At 38.0% G+C, this 19,698-nt stretch overlaps 1 protein-coding gene and 1 long non-coding RNA gene across 4 annotated transcripts in view; both read left to right on the top strand.

Annotated features, from left to right (window-relative positions):
- The window catches only part of RASA2 (RAS p21 protein activator 2), a 49,106-nt gene extending 38,429 nt beyond the window's left edge, over window positions 1-10,677 (top strand). For both annotated transcript variants that reach the window (XM_060767801.2, XM_060767802.2), the window contains exons 19-24: window positions 338-444; window positions 987-1,069; window positions 3,135-3,343; window positions 3,947-4,050; window positions 4,711-4,900; window positions 6,565-10,677. In XM_060767801.2, coding sequence (XP_060623784.1) covers window positions 338-444; window positions 987-1,069; window positions 3,135-3,343; window positions 3,947-4,050; window positions 4,711-4,900; window positions 6,565-6,595 — 724 coding nt within the window. In that variant the 3' untranslated portion in view covers window positions 6,596-10,677. The remainder of the gene's footprint in view (window positions 1-337; window positions 445-986; window positions 1,070-3,134; window positions 3,344-3,946; window positions 4,051-4,710; window positions 4,901-6,564) is intronic.
- A 1,467-nt stretch (window positions 10,678-12,144) lies between these two features.
- LOC137096661 (uncharacterized) lies at window positions 12,145-17,096 on the top strand. 2 transcript variants are annotated; one of them, XR_010909601.1, is made up of 3 exons: window positions 12,145-12,283; window positions 15,707-15,907; window positions 16,697-17,096. It is a non-coding gene; the product is annotated as an uncharacterized lncRNA (long non-coding RNA). The 2 variants fall into 2 exon arrangements; XR_010909600.1 differs by lacking the exon at window positions 12,145-12,283 and adding an exon at window positions 12,401-12,811.
- The last annotated feature ends 2,602 nt before the right edge of the window (window positions 17,097-19,698 follow it).

Below are 19,698 nucleotides of genomic sequence, written 5' to 3' on the forward strand. Positions count from 1 at the left end.
ATTTGGACAAAAAGGTACAGTTGCTTCCCGCTTAGAATTCCTTTGGTGTTAGAACACCAAAGCTTCCAGCAATAGAATAGAAAACCAGGTGCTCCTGAAGCAGCTTCCACTTTTGCTTTGGTTCAGCTGTAAGATTTCTATATTTCATGAATCTAATGTGTACCCTAATTTTGGCAAAGTAATTTAGCCAAAAAAGGTGAGCATTAGATTCAAGTAAATAGGGTATCATCTGATCATAACTGATTTTAGAAACATGTTGAATTAATTCATTAGTTCAACATGAAAAGTCTAGTTGACAAGATTGTATATATAACATTCTCCTGTGATCATTTCGTAGGGAAATGTATAAAAGAGCACAAGGAAGAACTCGAATTGGGAAAAAGAATTTCAAGAAGCGTTGGTTCTGCCTTACAAGTAGAGAATTGACTTATCATAAGCAGCAAGGTATGGAAGTGCTGATATGTGACTAGGTGCGGAAAACATTCTGTAAGGTGCAATGTGCAAACTGTGCTCTATTGTTAAGTGAATGTAATGGGATATTGTTTTATAGTTCACATTCAGATATGACAAAGTGGTTAAAATGCTTAATTTTTCATATTTGAGTTTTTAAAAGTTGCATTCAAATAAATCTGGTGCCTCCATTGCTTAGGGGCAATAAATCAGGATGAGTTTGACATGCACCAATATATTTTGAGCATTGCTTTCAATATTTTTGATTACTCTCCTGTAAAAACCAGTGTATATTTGTTGCCTCAAAGCAATGGAGCCACCAACCACCTCTGTTCCGAAATTTACTTTCAATTTGCTGTGGCAGGTTAGTATTATATATGGCACTATAAGATGGGCAAGCCTACGAAGTTTTACTGCATTTTCCAATAGCTTCTGGGGGCGGGGGGATAAATCAGAAGGTGGGAAGTCCCATTTTATGACAGTGGGAGTGTTGAACCCAGTATTTAAGTTCTGTGTTATCCTAATTTTTTATGCAGATAAAGAAGCCATTTATGCAATTCCAGTCAAAAACATTCTTGCAGTGGAAAAACTTGAAGAGAGTGCTTTTAATAAGAAAAATGTAAGTCAGCTTTAGTTTTGACTTATGCTTAGAAAATGAATTTCAGGAAAGTAAACCAAATAGAAAAGGAGAAGCATTATATGTCAAGAATGTTTCCACCTATGAAGAGATCCATAATATAAATTTTGGAAGCCAAATTGAAAACTGTTAGATAAAAAATTAAGGAGGATAAAAACAACAGAGATCCCATTGTCATTGTGGAAGACTACTATACACCCCCAAACTAGACTGAGGACTTTGGGTGGTGCCTTTCTTGAACAGATGGTAAATATTCAGAAAGGTGAGAGCTAGCAGCCTTGGGAAATTCCATCTCTGCCAAGTACATAAAATCCAACAAATGCCTCTCATGCCTTGCAAACAATTCCACTGACCAGAAGGTACGAGAGGGTCAGTGCTTTTAGATCTCAACATAACGAAAAGTGGTGTGGAAGTAAAGGGGTCCCTGGGTTGTGGTGGCCATTTCCCTGGAGTTTGTCACACAATAAAAAGAGAAAGCCAGGCATTCTCAGATACAGCCAATTTCAAAAACCTTTGAAAATTCTAAATGGCTGTATAATGGGCTAACAGTCTTTATTAAGGAGCTGGCTCCATGAGGAACCCTTTTGAATCTATGTAGTGAACACAGCCTACAGACTGATTCTGGTGGTGACTTGTTGCTGCTTCATGCACAGTTCATCTCTTTGTGACAGTACTTCTCAAGAGGATTCTAACCCTGCCCCTCAAATCCTGGAAGAGAGGCTTTATATTTTAAAAATCTATTTGCTCATGTATTTATTCTTTTCTGCTTCACCTTCAAGGAAGTTATGAAAGCTTATGAGATAGGGATACTGTCTTGATGCTTCCTTTTAATGATTATTTTCTGGGAATAGCTGGGGCTTAAGTTAGATGAGGCCTCATGAGCCTTCAAGTCAAACCCCCTTTCCAATGCAGAATCTGCAACTAAAGCATCCCTGCAAGGAGCTGTCCATCCTCTTTTGAAGACAACCAGAGAAGGAGGCCTTAGCACCTCTCTAGGCAATTGATAATAATAATTATATATATTTATTTATATTGTGCTCTATCTCACCGAAGGGACTCAGGGTGGATTACAAAACACATATATGCTTTCGCTCCACCTTCCATGCCGAGGAGCTTTGTCGTCCGTTGACGCACTCTCAATCAAATGGCTGGCATGTCCTTACGAGCGCCTTTTTTATTACCTCCCCGCTTAAAGCAGTACATATTTACTCACATTTTTGTTTTCAATCTGCTAAGTGAGCAGAAGCTGGCAGTGAAGACGGGTGCGCACCCCGACCCAGGCTTGAACTGCCAACCTTTCGATCAGCAGGATTTTCTACAGCTGGTGGAATCAGTTCCTTGATTCCATTGCTGAAATGTCTCTTACTTTCAAGAAGTTCCTTCTAATGTTCAATTGAAATGTACTCTCTTATACCTTAAAACCATTACTCTCTGGCTCAGCAAATAATAGGCTTAGCCTCTCCTCTCTGTAACAGCCCTTGAGGACTGAAATCGGGCACCCCTCAGTCTTCCTTTCACCAAGCTGATCGTGCTCAGCTCGTTCAACCTTTCCTTACATATTTTCTTCATTTTATTTGCCCTTTTTGAGCTATTCCAACTTATCTATAGCCATTTTGAAATGAGACATCCAACACTGAACACAGTGCTCCATTTGGGTCAGATCAGTGCAGAATATTATGGGACTAGTATTTTCCTTGCCTTGGAAACTATGCTTCTATTAATTCAGGCTCAAATAGCATTCTGTTAAAATAGCATTCTGGTAAACGAAAAGGTTCATGAATATACTGCTGAATATACTGAGAAGCTTTTTCCTAATTTAGAATAAAAATGGGTGTGAATAGGGAGAGCAAGTGTGACATATATGTGGTGGGAGAATTAACATGTAGAAAATCCTAGAGTGTGGGTCTGTCACTGACAGAACAATTAAAATGCTGAGACACAACAGCCAGTTCAGAAAACCCTATACAAATATCAATTAATGTTCCTGAATGAACTTAGTTGCTTCCTAAATGAAAAAACAAAAACAAAACACAACCTTCTTTTTCAGATGTTTCAAGTTATACATGTTGAAAAGCCACTCTATGTGCAGGCAAATAATTGTGTGGAGGCTAGTGAGTGGATTGAAGCTCTCTGCAGAGTGAGCAGGTGCAACCAAAAGAGACTGAATGTTTATCATCCGTCTGCTTTTCTGAACGGGAACTGGCTTTGCTGTAAGGCCACATCAGAGCATTCTGTGGGTTGTACACCTTGTACAGCGTAAGTAATGCCCGCAAGGAGATGTTTGTGTGTCTGCATGCATTCTTCGAAATAGAACTAAGATTACATTTTGCTTTAATTTTCTATGACTTAATTTATGCATTACCATGCTGTGATTTCAGTGTTGCATGATTTTTTGATTCCATTTTTTGAAATGGTCATATCTTAAAGTATATTCTTATAAAAGGTTTACTGATCTGTTTTCCAAATAATGTACTATTATTTTCTTACTTATTTGTGGATATTTATTAACTGTTTCTATCTGAAAATTTCAGATACACAACATACAAATACACAGTACACATAGATGTTAGATTTAGCTGAACGGGGAAAACTTACATAAATGAGGTGTGAATTGGTCTGGGATTGTAAATTGGAATAGCAGAGTATATTTTTTATATTTATTCTTTACTAATGTATACACATTTTCTTGTCTCTACTTTGGGCAATTCCCTGCCAAAAGCAGAGATCAAGAATGGGAGGAAAGAATTTGACACACTTGACATTTGCGGGGAGCAGCCATGTATTATCCATAATCTCAATGTGGTATACAGAGAAAAGGTTATGTCAGCAAAACAATATGATTTTAAATTTTAATTACAGAGGTGTACCTGCTGAAATTCAACTAGAAATTGATGGAGACCGAGAAACAGAGAGAATCTACTCCCTTTTTGCTATAAATATGACAAAGCTGCAGAAGATGGAAGGTACTGATACATGGTTCATTAAGAAATAGCAAAGTGGTCAGTAATTCGATGTGGATGTGTGTAGAGAGTATCTCATGCAATGGGTGCTCATATTAGCTTCCTATGGTCAAATTATTTTAATATATAGTGTGGTGGTTCTAACTACAAGTGTACATAATGGGACTGATGAAATCTTCCTTCCCTGTCAACTTTCCCCTCAGTCTTGAGCAAGCACAGGTCATTCCATTAATCAAAGCCCATAGTCTATAGCAGTTGTTCTCAACCTGTGGGTCCCCAGGTATTTGGTCTACAACTCCCAGAAATCCCAGCCAGTTTACCAACTGTTAGGATTTCTGGAAATTTAAGGTCAAAGCATCTGGGAACCCACAGGTCGAGAACCACTGGTCTATAGGTTATAAGAGAAGTAGAGGGTGCAGAATTAATCTTCCATCTGCCTCATTACATCATTCTTACCTTAAACCAAATAATTATATATTCAACTTTTTAAAATGTTACACAAGAAGCCCACAGTCATTGACAATCTGTAAAGAATCCGAATATAAAAGAAATAAGTAAACTTGGAATTTCTCCCAATAGTACTAAATGTTAATCTGTATCTCAAACTAGGAAAAACATTAACAATAACATTCTTTTCCCTGACACTGTGATACATATTTTTAGAGGTGTGTGGAAGTATAGCAGTCTATCAAGGGCCACGGAAGGAACCAGATGACTACTCTAACTTCAAAATTGAAGACTCCGTAGCAACTTTTCAAACTCTTCAGCAAATAATATCTGTTGTTGAAGGACTGAATGAACATCATGACAGATATCGGAAGAAAAGGTCATGTAGTGCTAAATATGGTAGCGAGTAAGTATCATAGCTATTTCTGTAACTAAGTAGATGCCTTGTATAGTCTGACATTGTATCAAATCGTAGTCTTATAAATTATGCAAGCTAGTCATGTTAGTTAAACAAAGTGAATTGAAGCTTCGCACTCACACATTTAGACATTTAGCATGGTTGAGTTGTAACAAGTGTGATATTCAGATTTATTATTTCTAATAAATAATTTATCCACCCAACTTTGAGTGCACTTTAAATAGGTGGAGACGTTCTCTTATGGAGTCAGAAAATGCTTAAAGGACAGGAAGCATACTGTGGGAAATAATGGTCAGTTCTTGCCATGGAGGAATATGATCAGTAAGGTCCCTCATAGAGTGTATCAGGACTGCTGTTTTTAGCTTGTTCATATGCAACCTAGAATTAGGGATGAATAGCAATATGGTCAAGTTTGATGGGGGCACTGGGTTATTTAAGATGGTGAGGAAAAAACAGATTGTAAAGAGTTCCAAAAGGATCTCACCAAGCTGCACTAAAATGGTGTCTGATACTGATACATACTGATCCATGCCATATGTGCACTTAGTACAGGAGTATCCATTTAATGAGTGGCTTTGGGGCTTATTTGAGCGCCACAGTCAGCTAAGTATGGAGATAACATTCATACATATAAACAACTCCTTTAAGACCTGTTTCCTACTATAAAGGAGCAATCCATGTATGGAAAACTAGAAGGAAACAAGATACACAGATTGCAATATTGCATTTTTAAACCTGTGGGAGAGATAAAGTTGGTATAAATAAATATAATAATGATGATAATAATAATAACAATATAGAAACATGACCACATGAGACAACTGTTGTATATAGGTAAAAGTCTTCTCATGAGCAACCATTAATTAATGGCTGCTACCTAATGGCAGTGAGTGGTTTCAGATCACTCTAATCAGCATTAAAGGTAATTATGAAGTGGATCATCATCTCTCCATGCTCTTTCCAAGTAGGATTTCAATTGTATTTTCCAGACCTTTAGTCCAGAATTAAGTCCAATAGAAAGGCATTAGGCAAATGACAACATCTTACAGTGTACAACATTTTGTTGTAAGTGGGCTGATAGGATTAACATTTGACTGAATGTTGTGAAAGATTGTGCTGTTGCATATTTGTCTATCCGTAATTAATATATTTAGCTTCTTCTCCATGGTCTCTGTGAAATCACACATATGGGATTTCCGGCGCCAGCTCAGCCAGTTTGCAATCTTCTAGAAGCTCTTAGGATATATTTTGGCAGTAGCCCCACCCACACTTCCCATGGAAGTATATAGCCAGTGGGAAGGGCTACAGCCTCAGTTCCTTCCATACGTGAGAATTTCACAGATGACAACTCAAAGAAACATGGTTATAGGTAAACAACCCTGTCATCTCGAGGAAGGGGAATTTCCATCCTAACAGAATCTAACCACCTCTAACAGAACAACCAGTTTTTTTTTTAAATCTTGTTGAGTAATAATATAAGTCCAGGGTAGCTAAAGTTTATAGCTATATTGCTGCACTTCATCTGGAATTTGGCAAACTGTAATAATGGGAAGTATAACTATTTTTGCAATTGAAAAACTCAAATATCTGTCCTAATTTTTAATCCTCTTTTGTCACGGAATGATAAATATGATTTCTATTTTTTTTCCTAGAGAAAATCCAATTGTGGGGAAAATTTCCTAATCTGCGACAGAGATGGATTTCGAAGGAACTGAAACAGTTTTGTTTGGTTCTGTGCCGATTCAGAATATTCAAAAATGTGCCCAACATGAACATTAATTCTATTTAATATTTAAAAGGGGGAAAGACCTGCTGGGGAACCTGATTTTGAATTTTTTAAAACTTTATTTTATTATTTTGTGCAACTGGAGGAATCATTTCTATATTGCTTAGAGAACTTTGAAAGTTCCAGAAGATGCAAGAGAGCAAAGCTTCTAGAACCAGAAGGAACATCAAGGAATAAGCTTTCCAAGGGAGGAATATATCTACCACTGCAAAAGGGATTTTTATGTCTGCCAAGATAATCATCATTTTTGTATATCAATCACCAGTACTTGTTTTGTGGACAGTGATTTTTGGCAAAAGAAATCTCAACAGGTGGCAGAGAGATTTGAAGCTTTACATTCATTGCACAGCCACTTTTATTATTGTCCTTTCTTAATATAGAATAGCTTTTTTTAAAAGAGAAGTGGAGGTACTTTTTAAATATTCATTGTTGATTAGTGATAACATTATTTAAGTGATGTTACTGAAGCAGGACAAATCAGGGAGTCTATTCATCTTGTTTACATTTGGAGTGAGTAGTGAAAGGAGTGACATGGGACCACTGCCTGTTATTTGTCTTCTTAAACAGCCTATTATTAATGATGTCCTGTTCCAGAAGTACAAATATTTCATGCAGTTAGGGAAATATTTGGTTGATACCTACCAACAACAAAAAATACAATCCAACCAATAGGAATTATACACTGGATGTCATATCCAATTATAATAAGTTTTTAGTTATCACTCCAAGCACTTTAGATATCTGGATAGTCCCAGATTATAATTCCAGATACTTTGTAGTATCTAAACATTATGATCAGTTGAATGATCACTATTGTGGCTTAAGACAATGCTTTTGTGAACATTTTTATATCTAATTTTTTACTTGCCAGATGATGTTTTGGAGTTAGCCTTGCCTTTAGAAACTCTTTATCTTGCCTTTTTGACATATTTGTAATGATGATGGACTCATAAGTATCTGTATGTAATGAACGGAAACAACTTATCACTTGGGAGAAGAAAGGGATAAGCTTCCTTTGATCAGTATTATTGGATGTGGTACTAAAAACACCTCATCTTGGGAGCAGTTTGGTGAGCACTATCAAAATGGATATATTTCATCATTCCTTTTGTTTAGTTTTTAAGAATTCTGTTTTTATTACTTGCCACGATTGTAGATAAATGTATTCATTGTTCAGTAGAAATTTGAAATGAAATTTAGAAGATACTATCTGCTTGAATTACTACATTAACTGCTAATAGTATGGCATAGGCTAAGAAAAAGCAAGAAAGTCTTCTTATCCCATGTTTTCTGTACCACCATAAAAAAGAATGCAACCAGCTGGAACAGCTACTAACCATGCTTTTGATACTTCCATGGGTTTTGAATTTAGTTTGCTACAAGGCATGCTGAAAGAGGAGATATTAGCTAAGAAGCGTATTCCTTTTGGATGTATGGCCTTAGCTGTGCAGTTTTATGATTCATTGGTTTTGAGCAGTGTGGATAGAAGCACGAACTGATTAGTTACAGAATGAATAGCACGGGCTATATAATAACATTTGAGATATAAACAAGTTGAAGAAACTGCAACTGAATTATAATTCATAAACTCTATTACTTTTATCCGACTTTATTTCCAAGATTTTTAAAAATATGCTTAACACGACACATTCTGTACTTGAGTCCCTAAATTTACCCTTGATGTGTTCGTAAATAGTAGTGGAGGCTGAACCAGCCTGAGAACTGCCATAATAAATTGCTTTCCATTTATAGAGAGAACGGGAAGAAAGGGCAGAGAAATACAGTCCCTGATCTTCCCTGGTCAGTGTGAGCTGGCTAGTTAGTGTGATCTTCCCTGGTTAGTGTGAGCTTCAAAGATATGCGGATTTTTTTACCATTTCCCCCCCAAACATATTCAATTTGCTTCGTCCAAATATAGCATTAAAATGGTACTTTCCGATTTCTTATGTTGTCTTAGGGAAATCTTGCATTTCAGTAACAAAGATAAAAGAAAAATGGTTCCCAAATATTTCTATTACAATCTGTAATTCAAAAGTCTTCACCATTTTCATGAAGTAGCATATTGTTGCCTTGTTTGTGACATGATAATGCCGAATGACATTTGCACATGACTGGAAAATGCCATATTTTCTGTTTTGCTTCATCGTTTTTATAGCCTTGCCCTCATTATTATTACTCATATTAATTGCATATAAATTAAACTTTAAAATCCAAATTAGCAAAATGTCTCTACATGTGGAGGCTAACCATCCAATTTGAAATCATGGAAGATGGGGATCATAAAACATGTAGGGAGCATCCTTGGAAAGTAAAGTTTCCCTAGTGCAGAAATGACGGCTAAATTTCTGCCAGTGTGTCTACCATTAAAGACACACTTAGCTCCTTAGTACATACTTGCTTCTCCTCTTCATAAAGTTGCCCACTAAATAATTTCATAACTGTTTATTAGACTGGTGAAAATATACTTACATAGACAAGCATTGTGGGTGTACATGTTGAGATGTGCTAGACCTTGTGGAAAATAACGAAGGAGTATAATTTTTGGGTTTCTGACTGCATTCATTGCTGAATGACTTGTGGAGATATGACTTCATTCAGTAGAGTTGCACATAATTGCATCCCCTTGACAGGTTTATCTGTATCTATTTTTGCATGCCATTCCTCCCTCTTCTGTGTGGAAGACTTTGTTTTGGTTACAAGCTTACCTTAAAAATTTAGTTCACCGTTTACTGGATACACTTGGGTATCATCTTAGGTTTTCAATACACAGATACACAACACTGTCAACACCTTAAATTATGGTTTGCTTTGCATAATTATTGCATATTTCTTTTTGTTTTAGCATTTGACGATTTACAGAAATATGTTCTTTTTAAAAATGCTACAGGATATTTTCTGTATACATTGTAGCTGTACCAGTGGCAGTGTGACATGCTTATTATTGAGGGACAACATTTTTCAAACAATAGTGTTAAAGGTTATACATTTATATTATATTAATTGGTTCAGTCACTGCATCACCATCATGAAGTAATACATTCCTACCTTATTCATTAAAAACAATGATGGTGTTTAGAACCCTCCACAACTTCATGTCTAGGAATGAGTTCATTCTAGAGTTTGAATGTCCTTTTTGCTCTCTCATTGACAATATGTGAATTGCAGCATGCCTTACACTGTTTGCATAGTGAGGTTTGGATTCATCTCCCGATTCATTCATCGTTTACCTGCATACTGCCCCACTGATGTTTTACAAGATCTCTACACAAGAAAGACACATTGACTTTCTGTTGTGAGTGGGAACTGTGCATGTTATAGATGTATGTGACATCCAGGAGAAGCAGTATACTGAGCTGGGAGAAAGGGGTCATAAGAACCATATCCATTCTGAGGTACAGTAATCTTAGATTCCTCATTTAGCTTATGAAATATCAGTGTTCTACAAATATTAAATAGGCTTGTTTGGCAGAGAAACAAATGTTTCAAAATATTAAGTAATTCTTTTAATATTTGATGGGTATTTAATAAAGTTAATTACCCATCAAATTTGACCATTCTTGAAAACTATTATTATGAGAAGTAATGCACTTTGAGAAGTTATGGTACCATATTGTGTAGATTGATAGCTAGGAGCAGGAGGGGAAATTCAAATTCCATCACTTCAGTATCAATGCTGTTTGGTTCATTGCCATGTGCCAGGGATATTTCTAGCTTTACCTGTTCAATTGTTTTTGGCAATAATATAGTTCAAATGGAGTAGTATGCATAATGGTATGCCATCGATAGTACAGTATGTCCAATGTTCAAAAGACGTTTTATATAACTTTGAAATAAAGTTTTCCTGACAATTAGGTTTGGTTGAAATAATACATTTTACAGTGTATTTTTATTTGTTAGGGTGATGCATTGAATGTATTTTATTTAAAGTTTATTTTATTAAAAAGTATTAAACTTCAGTAGAATTGTTTGAAACCTGAAAGTTGCAGCCAGTTTCAATGTGGTGGTGATCATTTTCAAATCTTACAAATGTAGATCAAGGTTCTTCTCTGCAGTGGAAGCTGTTCTAAGACTCAAAACTACTTGCAAACACTCTGTCTGAAGCAGGAGTCCTAAACCAAGGGCCGGCTCATGGTTCCTGAGACTGTTGAGGGGCCGGACTATGGTTTGAAAAAAGATGAAGGAATTCCTATGCACACTGCACATATCTTTCTTATAGTGCAAAAATTTGAAAGAACAATACAATATATAAAATTAAGAACAATGTTGTGTTTGTGTGCCTTTATGTCATTTCAGACTTGGGGTGATCCTAAGTCTAAAATTTAGGGCAGGGGGCAGATAAATGACCTTGGAGGGCCACATCTGACCCATGGGCCTTACTTTGGGGACCCCTAGTCTAAAGTGTACTAAATTACAGAAATCTTAAGGTTTCTTGAAACCTTAACAAGGTAGCAAGGAACTGAGTTTGATCCTATTCACAATAGCTTGCAAGAAAGGAAGCTGTTAGAACATGTCTGTGCGATGACATTGGTCATGTTGGTAATACCACATGGGCTATTGGCAATAGGAGATGCAACAATGATATAAGATCATTTAGAACAGTGGCTTCCAACCTTCTGGCCTTCAGGTGTTTTGGACTTCAACTCCCAGAAATCCTAGCTAGTTTACCAACTGTTAAGAACTATAGGAGCTGACATCCAAAACATCTGGAGGCCCAAAGGTTGGGAACCACTGATTTAGAAGATCGAGGCTATTTTTGATGTTTTGTCCTTATGTGGCAAAGGTTCAGAAAATAGATGTATTTGGGTGGACATCAGGGAATCTTTAGTGTGTCACTATCAAACATTTCAGAAGCAGGGTGTGCTTTACCAGTTGACTAACAAATTGAAAACACAGCCAGACCCTCAAGATTTGTGAGATGCTTACTGTCAGCTGGCAACCTATGAAATCATCAGTAGAATAACAAGCTACTTTTGGTTGTTAGGAAGAATGGCTATATTTCTTCATGTTAATTGTAAATTAACTGGGTTTTTTTTTTCTATTTTAAAAAGTATTTTTTTTCTCCAAAAAACAAACAAAAGAACCTTTCCAGATAGTTTCCAAATAAGTATTTATTTCAAACTCTAATAATTAATTTTTCATATAAAAGAGCTATCTTGCTATTTTATTATTTAATGAATGTATATCCTTCTTTCTTCCTGAGATGTAATTCAAATCAGTTTATAATATTTTTTAAAAGATTAAATTAAAATAATGGGAATACTGTTTTTTCAAAAATATATATCGTTATGAACATCTGACTTTAGCTTGCTTTTATATACTTGGCCTCGCCTCACTTTGCTTGCTAAATTAGCTCAAATTAAGTCACTATGAATGAACACAAGGGACTGAAATATAGGATAGCAGTCCTGGCCCTTTAAATAAAAAAAAAGCTTGCCTTTTTCTTCAGTCCTACATCATGGTTGCTAGGTGATCTGAAAACACTTCATTTGTAGGGAAGTTTAGAAACACATTCCAAAGCATGAGACAGCAGTGGATTAGAGAAACACTACTTTTCTGGGTGAACTAGCACTGCTGACCAATCCAAGGTAGGTAAATATAATTATGTTCTCCAGTTTGAAAGTCTTGGCACAGTTCTGCCTTCTGCCTCTATCCCCCCCCCCCCCCCAAATGTAATGGCACCAGCACTGCAGCTTCTACAAATCCAAAGGCAGAATGTTTCCATTCAAAGGTAAAGAGAAGCCAATGCCTATTTCCTCCCCAAACTTCCTTCAACTTTGTGTGATATCATTGGAGGGAAGAGACCAGCTATGGGAACAAGAAGGCTACTCTTTCAAGCTGCCACAAAGACTGCATGCCCAGAAACGATGAAGATGCCAAGTCCTGTATCTCTGTTGCTAACAATAGTATCCTGGCAACAGAGTCCTAACTAGCTGCTGCCTTTGAAACGGATTTATATGTGTTCTGTTCAGTAGAAGATGACAAGGATCCAAAGTTGTTTGTTCAGAGTGGCAGGTATAAGGAGGAGAACCAATAGTCATTTACCATCTAAAGAACAACAATTCTTCCTTGTTGGGATGATGTGTATTGATGCCAACTAGTCCCTAAGGAAAGAGGTAACACTGTTTTTTCCATTACTTTCGTTACAGTTGATTACACTGCAAGTGCCTTCCTGTAAATTCATAGACCCGGAAAGTAACCGAGCCTTCTGTCAATGCAGGAAATTCATGTCTACAGGACTTAGGAGGCCACTGAGCCACTGCTTAAAAAATTCTGAACAAGAGCCAATCATTTTCTAATGCAACCTTTTCCACTTTCAAGGTTCTTGTACAATCATCAAGCTACTCTGAATGTTTAAGCTTTGTTTTTCTTAGGATCTACACTCATTGGTTGAGTCTGAAGACTTCTGCTCTATGTAAAGTATTTTAATGTGTCAGTCATACCCTTTTATTTAATCATTACTTTCCAGGCTATGCTTATCTAACCCTTCAACATTTCCTAATTGGATTTGGTTTCTTGAGCCATTTTTTTCTACTGTGTTCCTTCCTGCCCAAACATAATTAAACTTTGGAGCAAAAGGGAAACACCGGAGAAAGGAGGACTTCTTAAAAGTTTCTTCTGCTTAAATTGCCCCCACAGAATCTGTTTTCCATCCTGCAAAGAAAAAGAAATGGCTACCTAACCTCCACAACATGGAAGGACACCTCGAGCATGGAAACAGCCTGAGATTCAGCTGCTATCCCCCTTTCCCAAAGTTTGAGTTAGTTACAGCTTACTCTGCTTTGGGAAGTGGGTTGAGAAAACTCAGCAAGCTGATGCACATTGATATATAATTTGGGCTTTGGGCTCATTGATTTCAATTAACTGAACCATGCTTAATTCTTTATTGGATTAGGGCCATGTGCTTCTAATGTATGGTTCATTATCCATAACGCCAGATTTAGGCAGGTTGTTCCAAGCAATGACATTATGAATTCTGGTGTGATGGAGGCAGTTATAAATATTTTGTGCACTCATGACTGCTTGGGGTTAGTGTCACATCAGCTTTTGAACACATTCTGAAAGTTGAATTCCACTGTGGGGTAGGGAGATTGGTAATATTAATGTGAACAGCTTTTACAGAGGGTCATTCCTAGAGGTAGCACATTCCACTGTCAAACAGCTCTTACCGTAAGGAAGTTTTCCTAATGATAAGGTAAAATCTCTTCAGGTTGCTGAGTTTTCCAGGCCATGTTGCAGAAGCATTCTCTCCTGATGTTTCACCCACATCTATGGCAGGCATCATCAGAGGTTGTGAGGTATATTGGAAACTAAACAAGGGAGATGTATATATCTGTGGAAGGTCCTGGGTGGGAGAAAGAATTCTTGTCTGTTGGAGGCAAGTGTGAATGATGCAATTAATCACATTGATTAGCACTGCAAAGCCTTGCAGATTCAAGGCCTTACTGATTCCTGCCTGGGGGAATCCTTTGTTGGGAGGTGTTAGCTGGCCCTGATTGTTTCATGTCTGGAATTCCCCAGTTTTCATAATGTTGTTCTTTATTTACTGTTCCAGTTTTAGAGTTTTTAAATACTGGTAGTCAGATTTTGTTCAGTTTCAACAGAAAGGTTTCCTCCTTTCTATTGAAACTGTCTACATTAAATCTCTTTTCCTGTACTTTGAAGCTATTGCCAACATATGCCATTTCTTGGTGTGACATAGATTTGGATTCCCTTTCTCCTTCCACTACAACCAGCCCCTGCAGACCTACCATGGAACCACTGCAGTTCTTCCCCTGCTGCACATCCCGTTCTATGTTTCCACAGCTACACACAAATTTATTGTTACATCATCTGTTGGTGTCTACTGAGATTCTCCAGGCATATCTGTAGATGATCTAAATGGTTTAATTCTATTTTAATGTTCACTTTTTATTCTTTTAATTGTATTATTCTTTTAAATTGTAAGCTAATTTGAGTCCAAATTTTGTGGGGAAAATTGGAAATAAACAAAAATGATGAGGATGTGATTAATTTGCATCTGACTATAGGTCACACATAGCCAGACCCTTCACCATCCCCCTTCCTACTGTGCCATACAGGCTGCCAGCCACTGTTAGAGCACATGCTTCAGTGAGCTTTCCCCAGTCCTGGTAATTTCCACAAGTATTGGTCAAAAAATCCTACGGTCCTCAAATTTGTGCACGACTGGAATATACCAACGGTTGGATCTTAGCAAATCACCATCTATAGCAGGTATGAGCAAACTTTTTTGCCTTGGGTCCACATGGTGGGCCTGATCAAGAAGGTTAGACCAGGAGGGAGAATGCCCGGGCAAGAGCTGGGTGGAACAGTGTGTCCTCCCGGCATAAGGACGTGCTGCTTGCCCCATTCTTATGCCAGAAGGAAAATGAGACATATGGTGACTGCCCTGATCCCCTCCCCCGATTTTGGAGCTGTCCTCTCAGCTTTATGCCAGAAGGAGGTTGAGACAGGTGATAGCTGAGAGTGCTTTCAGAAGGCTCTCAGCCACAGTGTGCCTTCCTCAGGCCATCCATTCAGCATAAGGACAGGGCTGCTCGCGCTGTCCTTATGCTGGGAGGAGGGCGGACATGCAGTGGCTGAGAGCACTCCAGAGGGCTCTCAGCTGTAGCGTGCCTTCTTCCTCCGTCCTTTCTGCGGGCCACTGTATACTTACGTCAAGGGAACAGGGAAAATGAGTAGGGCCTGAGGTAAGTGTCCAGGGGTCGCATACAGCCCCCAGGCCTTAGTTTGCCCATGCCTGATCTATAGCATACTGTAATAGCTGAATTCTAGACTATTTCCCCAATAGCTTTCCTCATTCTCCCCTCTTTTAGCTCTCTCCCTGGTTTTGGTATAAAAATCTATATCATCTCTGTAAAAAATACATTTTGAAATAAAATTTGCTTGTAGGATTGTTGCTTTCTCATTACACCTGCTGAATTTTCAGTAAGACGGTTCCAAACAGGTTTGTCTAGTTGGTGCAATATTTTTCTTCTTTTTTAATCCAGCTTTCTGTAACACTAAAAGATTTGAAGAAAGAAATTATGCCAAAGCTAAAAGGAAAACCAAAAGCCAATTCAGATGTCTATGTTCTTGAAAAGTTCCTGAGGACGTATGAAAAGCATTGCACGATGTCCCAAACTAGTGTCAGCCCGAGTATCAAACAAAGCCTTCGGCAATGTATAGCAAATGATACATTAATCACTAAGGTAACTATATGAATTTAAAACAATTGTTTCATAAGTGACAGGTAACAGACAGATTGGTAGAAAAATTACATCCAACTCCTAATGATTCTAAATGCATTTCTCTAGGAGGCATGATGGATCCATTTTTAAAAATATATAGATCATGCTGTAGGATTCCCCAATTTCACATTTGCCAAAAAGCACATTAATGTGAATTTTCCTCTTCTTGGTGGCTCCTTTGTTATGCCCAAGGAAGATAAACTGGTTTTATATTTGAAGTTATTCAGATGGCAAGCAAAGACAGTTTTAACAAACTGCTTTATTTGCTGTAGTGATGTAGGTTTTAGGTGATGAGTAGAGCTGTTTTCTTAATTTTATTGATCAGTTTTAAGTGCTTTTAGTGCTTTTATTTGAATTTAGTATTTAGTCTTAAATTATATTGCTTTTAGCCACCTTGAGCACTATTTGTAGTGGAAAGCTAGGACATCTACAATACTACTACCGATATTATAAATATAAAAGCAATATGAAGAATCACCAAAGTGACCCTCATTTCATGAGTCTAGCTGCTGTACATATATTACATGGTAGTGAATGTTGTGCATATTGTTGTGGGACCGTCATGAGCAAAGTTGAATAAGTTTTAATTTAGTAATGCAATGTCTTTCTATCATTACTTGATTAATGTCTGCCATATTTATTACTGCCCGTTCCTGAGAAAAACATCAACCTAAATCACTTCAGAAAACCACCAACCCATTCTCTCACACACAGCAGGACTTTTATTGATTCTGCTCTCTTTTTCCCCAGTTTGTGATTACTGATGTGAAAACAGTCTCAAAAAATTTGCGTCCTGTGCTTCTCACTCCCCTACTAAGGACAATTCGAGATGAACGATATCGGTTGGGAAAGGAGCTCTGCATCTGGGGAATTCAGACTAGCCCTCAAGATATTGCTAATCTTGTAGGTTTACTAAATCAGTTGAGTTATATAAGAATCATAGTGTCTAAGTGGTTGTAAATATGAAAGAGTGTTATAATACTGCAATAGTTACACGTAGATCTTACTTTGGTAGCATTTTCAGCAGCATTTTTCTTTGTATCTCAATGGGTTCTCTTGTTACATAATCTTCTTCTAACTCAAAATAACTCCTAGTGTGCTGGCACGACTGTGCCAGGGGTTTGAATTCCCTTTTTCTTTCTTTGCTTGTTTGCATGAATTCCTGTAAGCTATGCATTTTGCAATTTGGTAGTTTCCTCCAGGTTGCAGTTATAGGGCCAGCAACCTGTCAATCATCGTTGCAGCCATTAGATCCGCCCCTTTCCCCAGGGTTTTGGAGGGAAAAGGGAACCTTTAGCTCAGTCTTTACAGCAGGGGTCCTCAAACTAAGGCCCGGGGGCCAGATGCGGCCCTCCAAGATAATTTGCCTGGCCCTCGCTCAGAGTCAACCTAAGTCTGAAATGACTTGAAAGCACACAACAACAATAACAATCCTATCTCATCAGCCAAAAGCAGGCCCACATTTCCCATTGAAATACTAATAAGTTTATATTTGTTAAAATTGTTCTTCATTTTAATTATTGTATTGTTTTAAAGTGTTTTTTACACTACAAATAAGATATGTGTAGCATGCATAGGAATTCATTTTTTTTTTCAAATTATAATCCGGCCCTCCAACAGTTTGAGGGACTGTGACCTGGCCCTCTGTTAAAAAAGTTTGTGGACGCCTGCTTTACAGTGAAGCCTTACAGACAGGACGTTGTGAGCTTTTCTCTCTCTCACCTGTAAAAGGCTTCATTTCTCACAGCAAACTCTGCTGGGGAAATATAGCTACAGCCAGCCTTTGCTGGAAAAAGGAGAATACAGCCAGCTTTGCTGGAAAGTAAAGGACTTCCTTCAACTTGGACTTTGCCTGGTAAGGTCTACTTGGGTCACACATAAAACAGATTGGAACCGGGAGTAGGGCCCACGGCAACAAAGAAAAGAGATTGCCCAGGGAGAGGGTCAAAGGATTTCCCTTAAAGAAGAAAGGAACAGTTTATTAAGCAGTTGCCTGTCCCTCATTGGCAGATTGGAGAAGTTACCAATTTTCCAAAGTTATAGAGTGTTTATTCAGTGTTTTGAAGATTTTATCCTTAATAAAGAACTTCGTTGGACTTATCTTAAGCCTCAGCAGAACTTTGTGTAGGGAAATCTATAGAACCTCTCAGCCCAGGCACCCCGGTGTCCCGTTGGGCATTCAGATAGCACGTCCTGTTGACAGACATCCCCACAGGCCCAACACGCGACAGTACCCTTAGTAACCAAGGATAGTATGTGCATTAGTTGCAGTTAATACTTGCATGGGAGACTGCTGACAAATACCAAGTGCTATGGGAAATATTTCAGAGGAAAGAACTAGCAAACCCACTTTTGAGCCTTCCCTGATGAAATAAACACCTATGGAATTTGTGGTCTTGCAAAAAGACAAGTGATTTAAAAGTGTGCATTGTACACATGCACACACAAAATGAAATATACTTTTGCAGAATGTACTACCCTTACATTTTAAAGGAACCTTTTGGGGGAGGAAACCACCATAAAATGCTTTTGGAATCTGGAAAACCCAAAATCGTATCTGTCTCAAGTCTTGCCCAAGTAAATGTGTGGGCATGTTAGACTGAGATATAAAGTTGCATGCAGATAGGATCAATGTTGTAGCTCAGCAGTAGACACAGACAGGGGCTGATGGGTTAACTGATGACTTAGTCAGGTGAAATTGTGGACTTTCCTGATACAGGCCCTAGGATTCCTTCTCAGGCAGGCCAGGAAAGTGAAACTGTTTTCGATAGGCCGGCATAGATGCAGGCCTGAGAATATAATTGCCTCTGAACCTTAAGGCCAGGGAAAGGAGTTGGAGCCATCCTCTCCAGATAAGGAGTCTAGCGAAGATGAATTGATGAGAAATTCTTATGGAAATGCACTGGTGCTACTGATCTAAGCAAGGAGGCACGTTTGCATATACAAACAGCTTCCTAGATCAACACAGCTTTGTGGGAAGCAGAAATTCCAGGGTAGATGTAATGCTTTCGTATCGGGTTATTAAGAGCTAATGGGGACTTTACTCTTCAGCTCAGGCAACGTGGCTTTAAGGTACAGGACTGAGTACTTTGGTTCTTGTTTCAAGCCATGGTTTTGGGATTCAAGTATTCTGGGAGTTCTTCATGTTCTTGTTTTAGATTCTGGTTCAACTTTTGCTTATGGATTTAAGCTGCCTTTTTATTTTGGGACTATCCTTGGATTTAACTGCTTTTGAATTCTCTCAGTTCTTGTGGGGTTTTTCGGGCTATATCGCCATGTTCTAGAGGCATTTCTCCTGACATTTCGCCTGCATCTATGGCAAGCATCCTCAGAGGTGAGGTCATAGGTGCTTGCCATAGATGCAGGCAAAACATCAGGAGAAATGCCTCTAGAACATGGCCATATAGCCTGAAAAAACCCACAAGAACTGAGTGATTCCAGCCATGAAAGCCTTCGACAATACATTGCTTTTGAATTTCTAAGAGAGAATTGATTGATGACTATTTCTACTTTTTCCATTATATATCTTTTGTGTGCTTTTTCAATAAACTGTTTTCCTTTACTCTGGACTCTTGTGCGATGCTATGGTCATAGGTGGCTTCAGGCCTGAGGTACGACAATTAATAGGATTACTTTTATTAGTCAATTACGAGGTGCCAGACCTGCAGACATTCTTACCATCAAGTATGACAGAAAAGGCAGACATGTACACATCTCAGCAGCCAGCCCTTCTGTCCATCCGTGGCGATTCA

The sequence above is a fragment of the Anolis sagrei genome, chromosome 3 (genome assembly GCF_037176765.1).
Source record: "Anolis sagrei isolate rAnoSag1 chromosome 3, rAnoSag1.mat, whole genome shotgun sequence".
Classification (NCBI taxonomy): Eukaryota; Metazoa; Chordata; class Lepidosauria; order Squamata; family Dactyloidae; genus Anolis; species Anolis sagrei.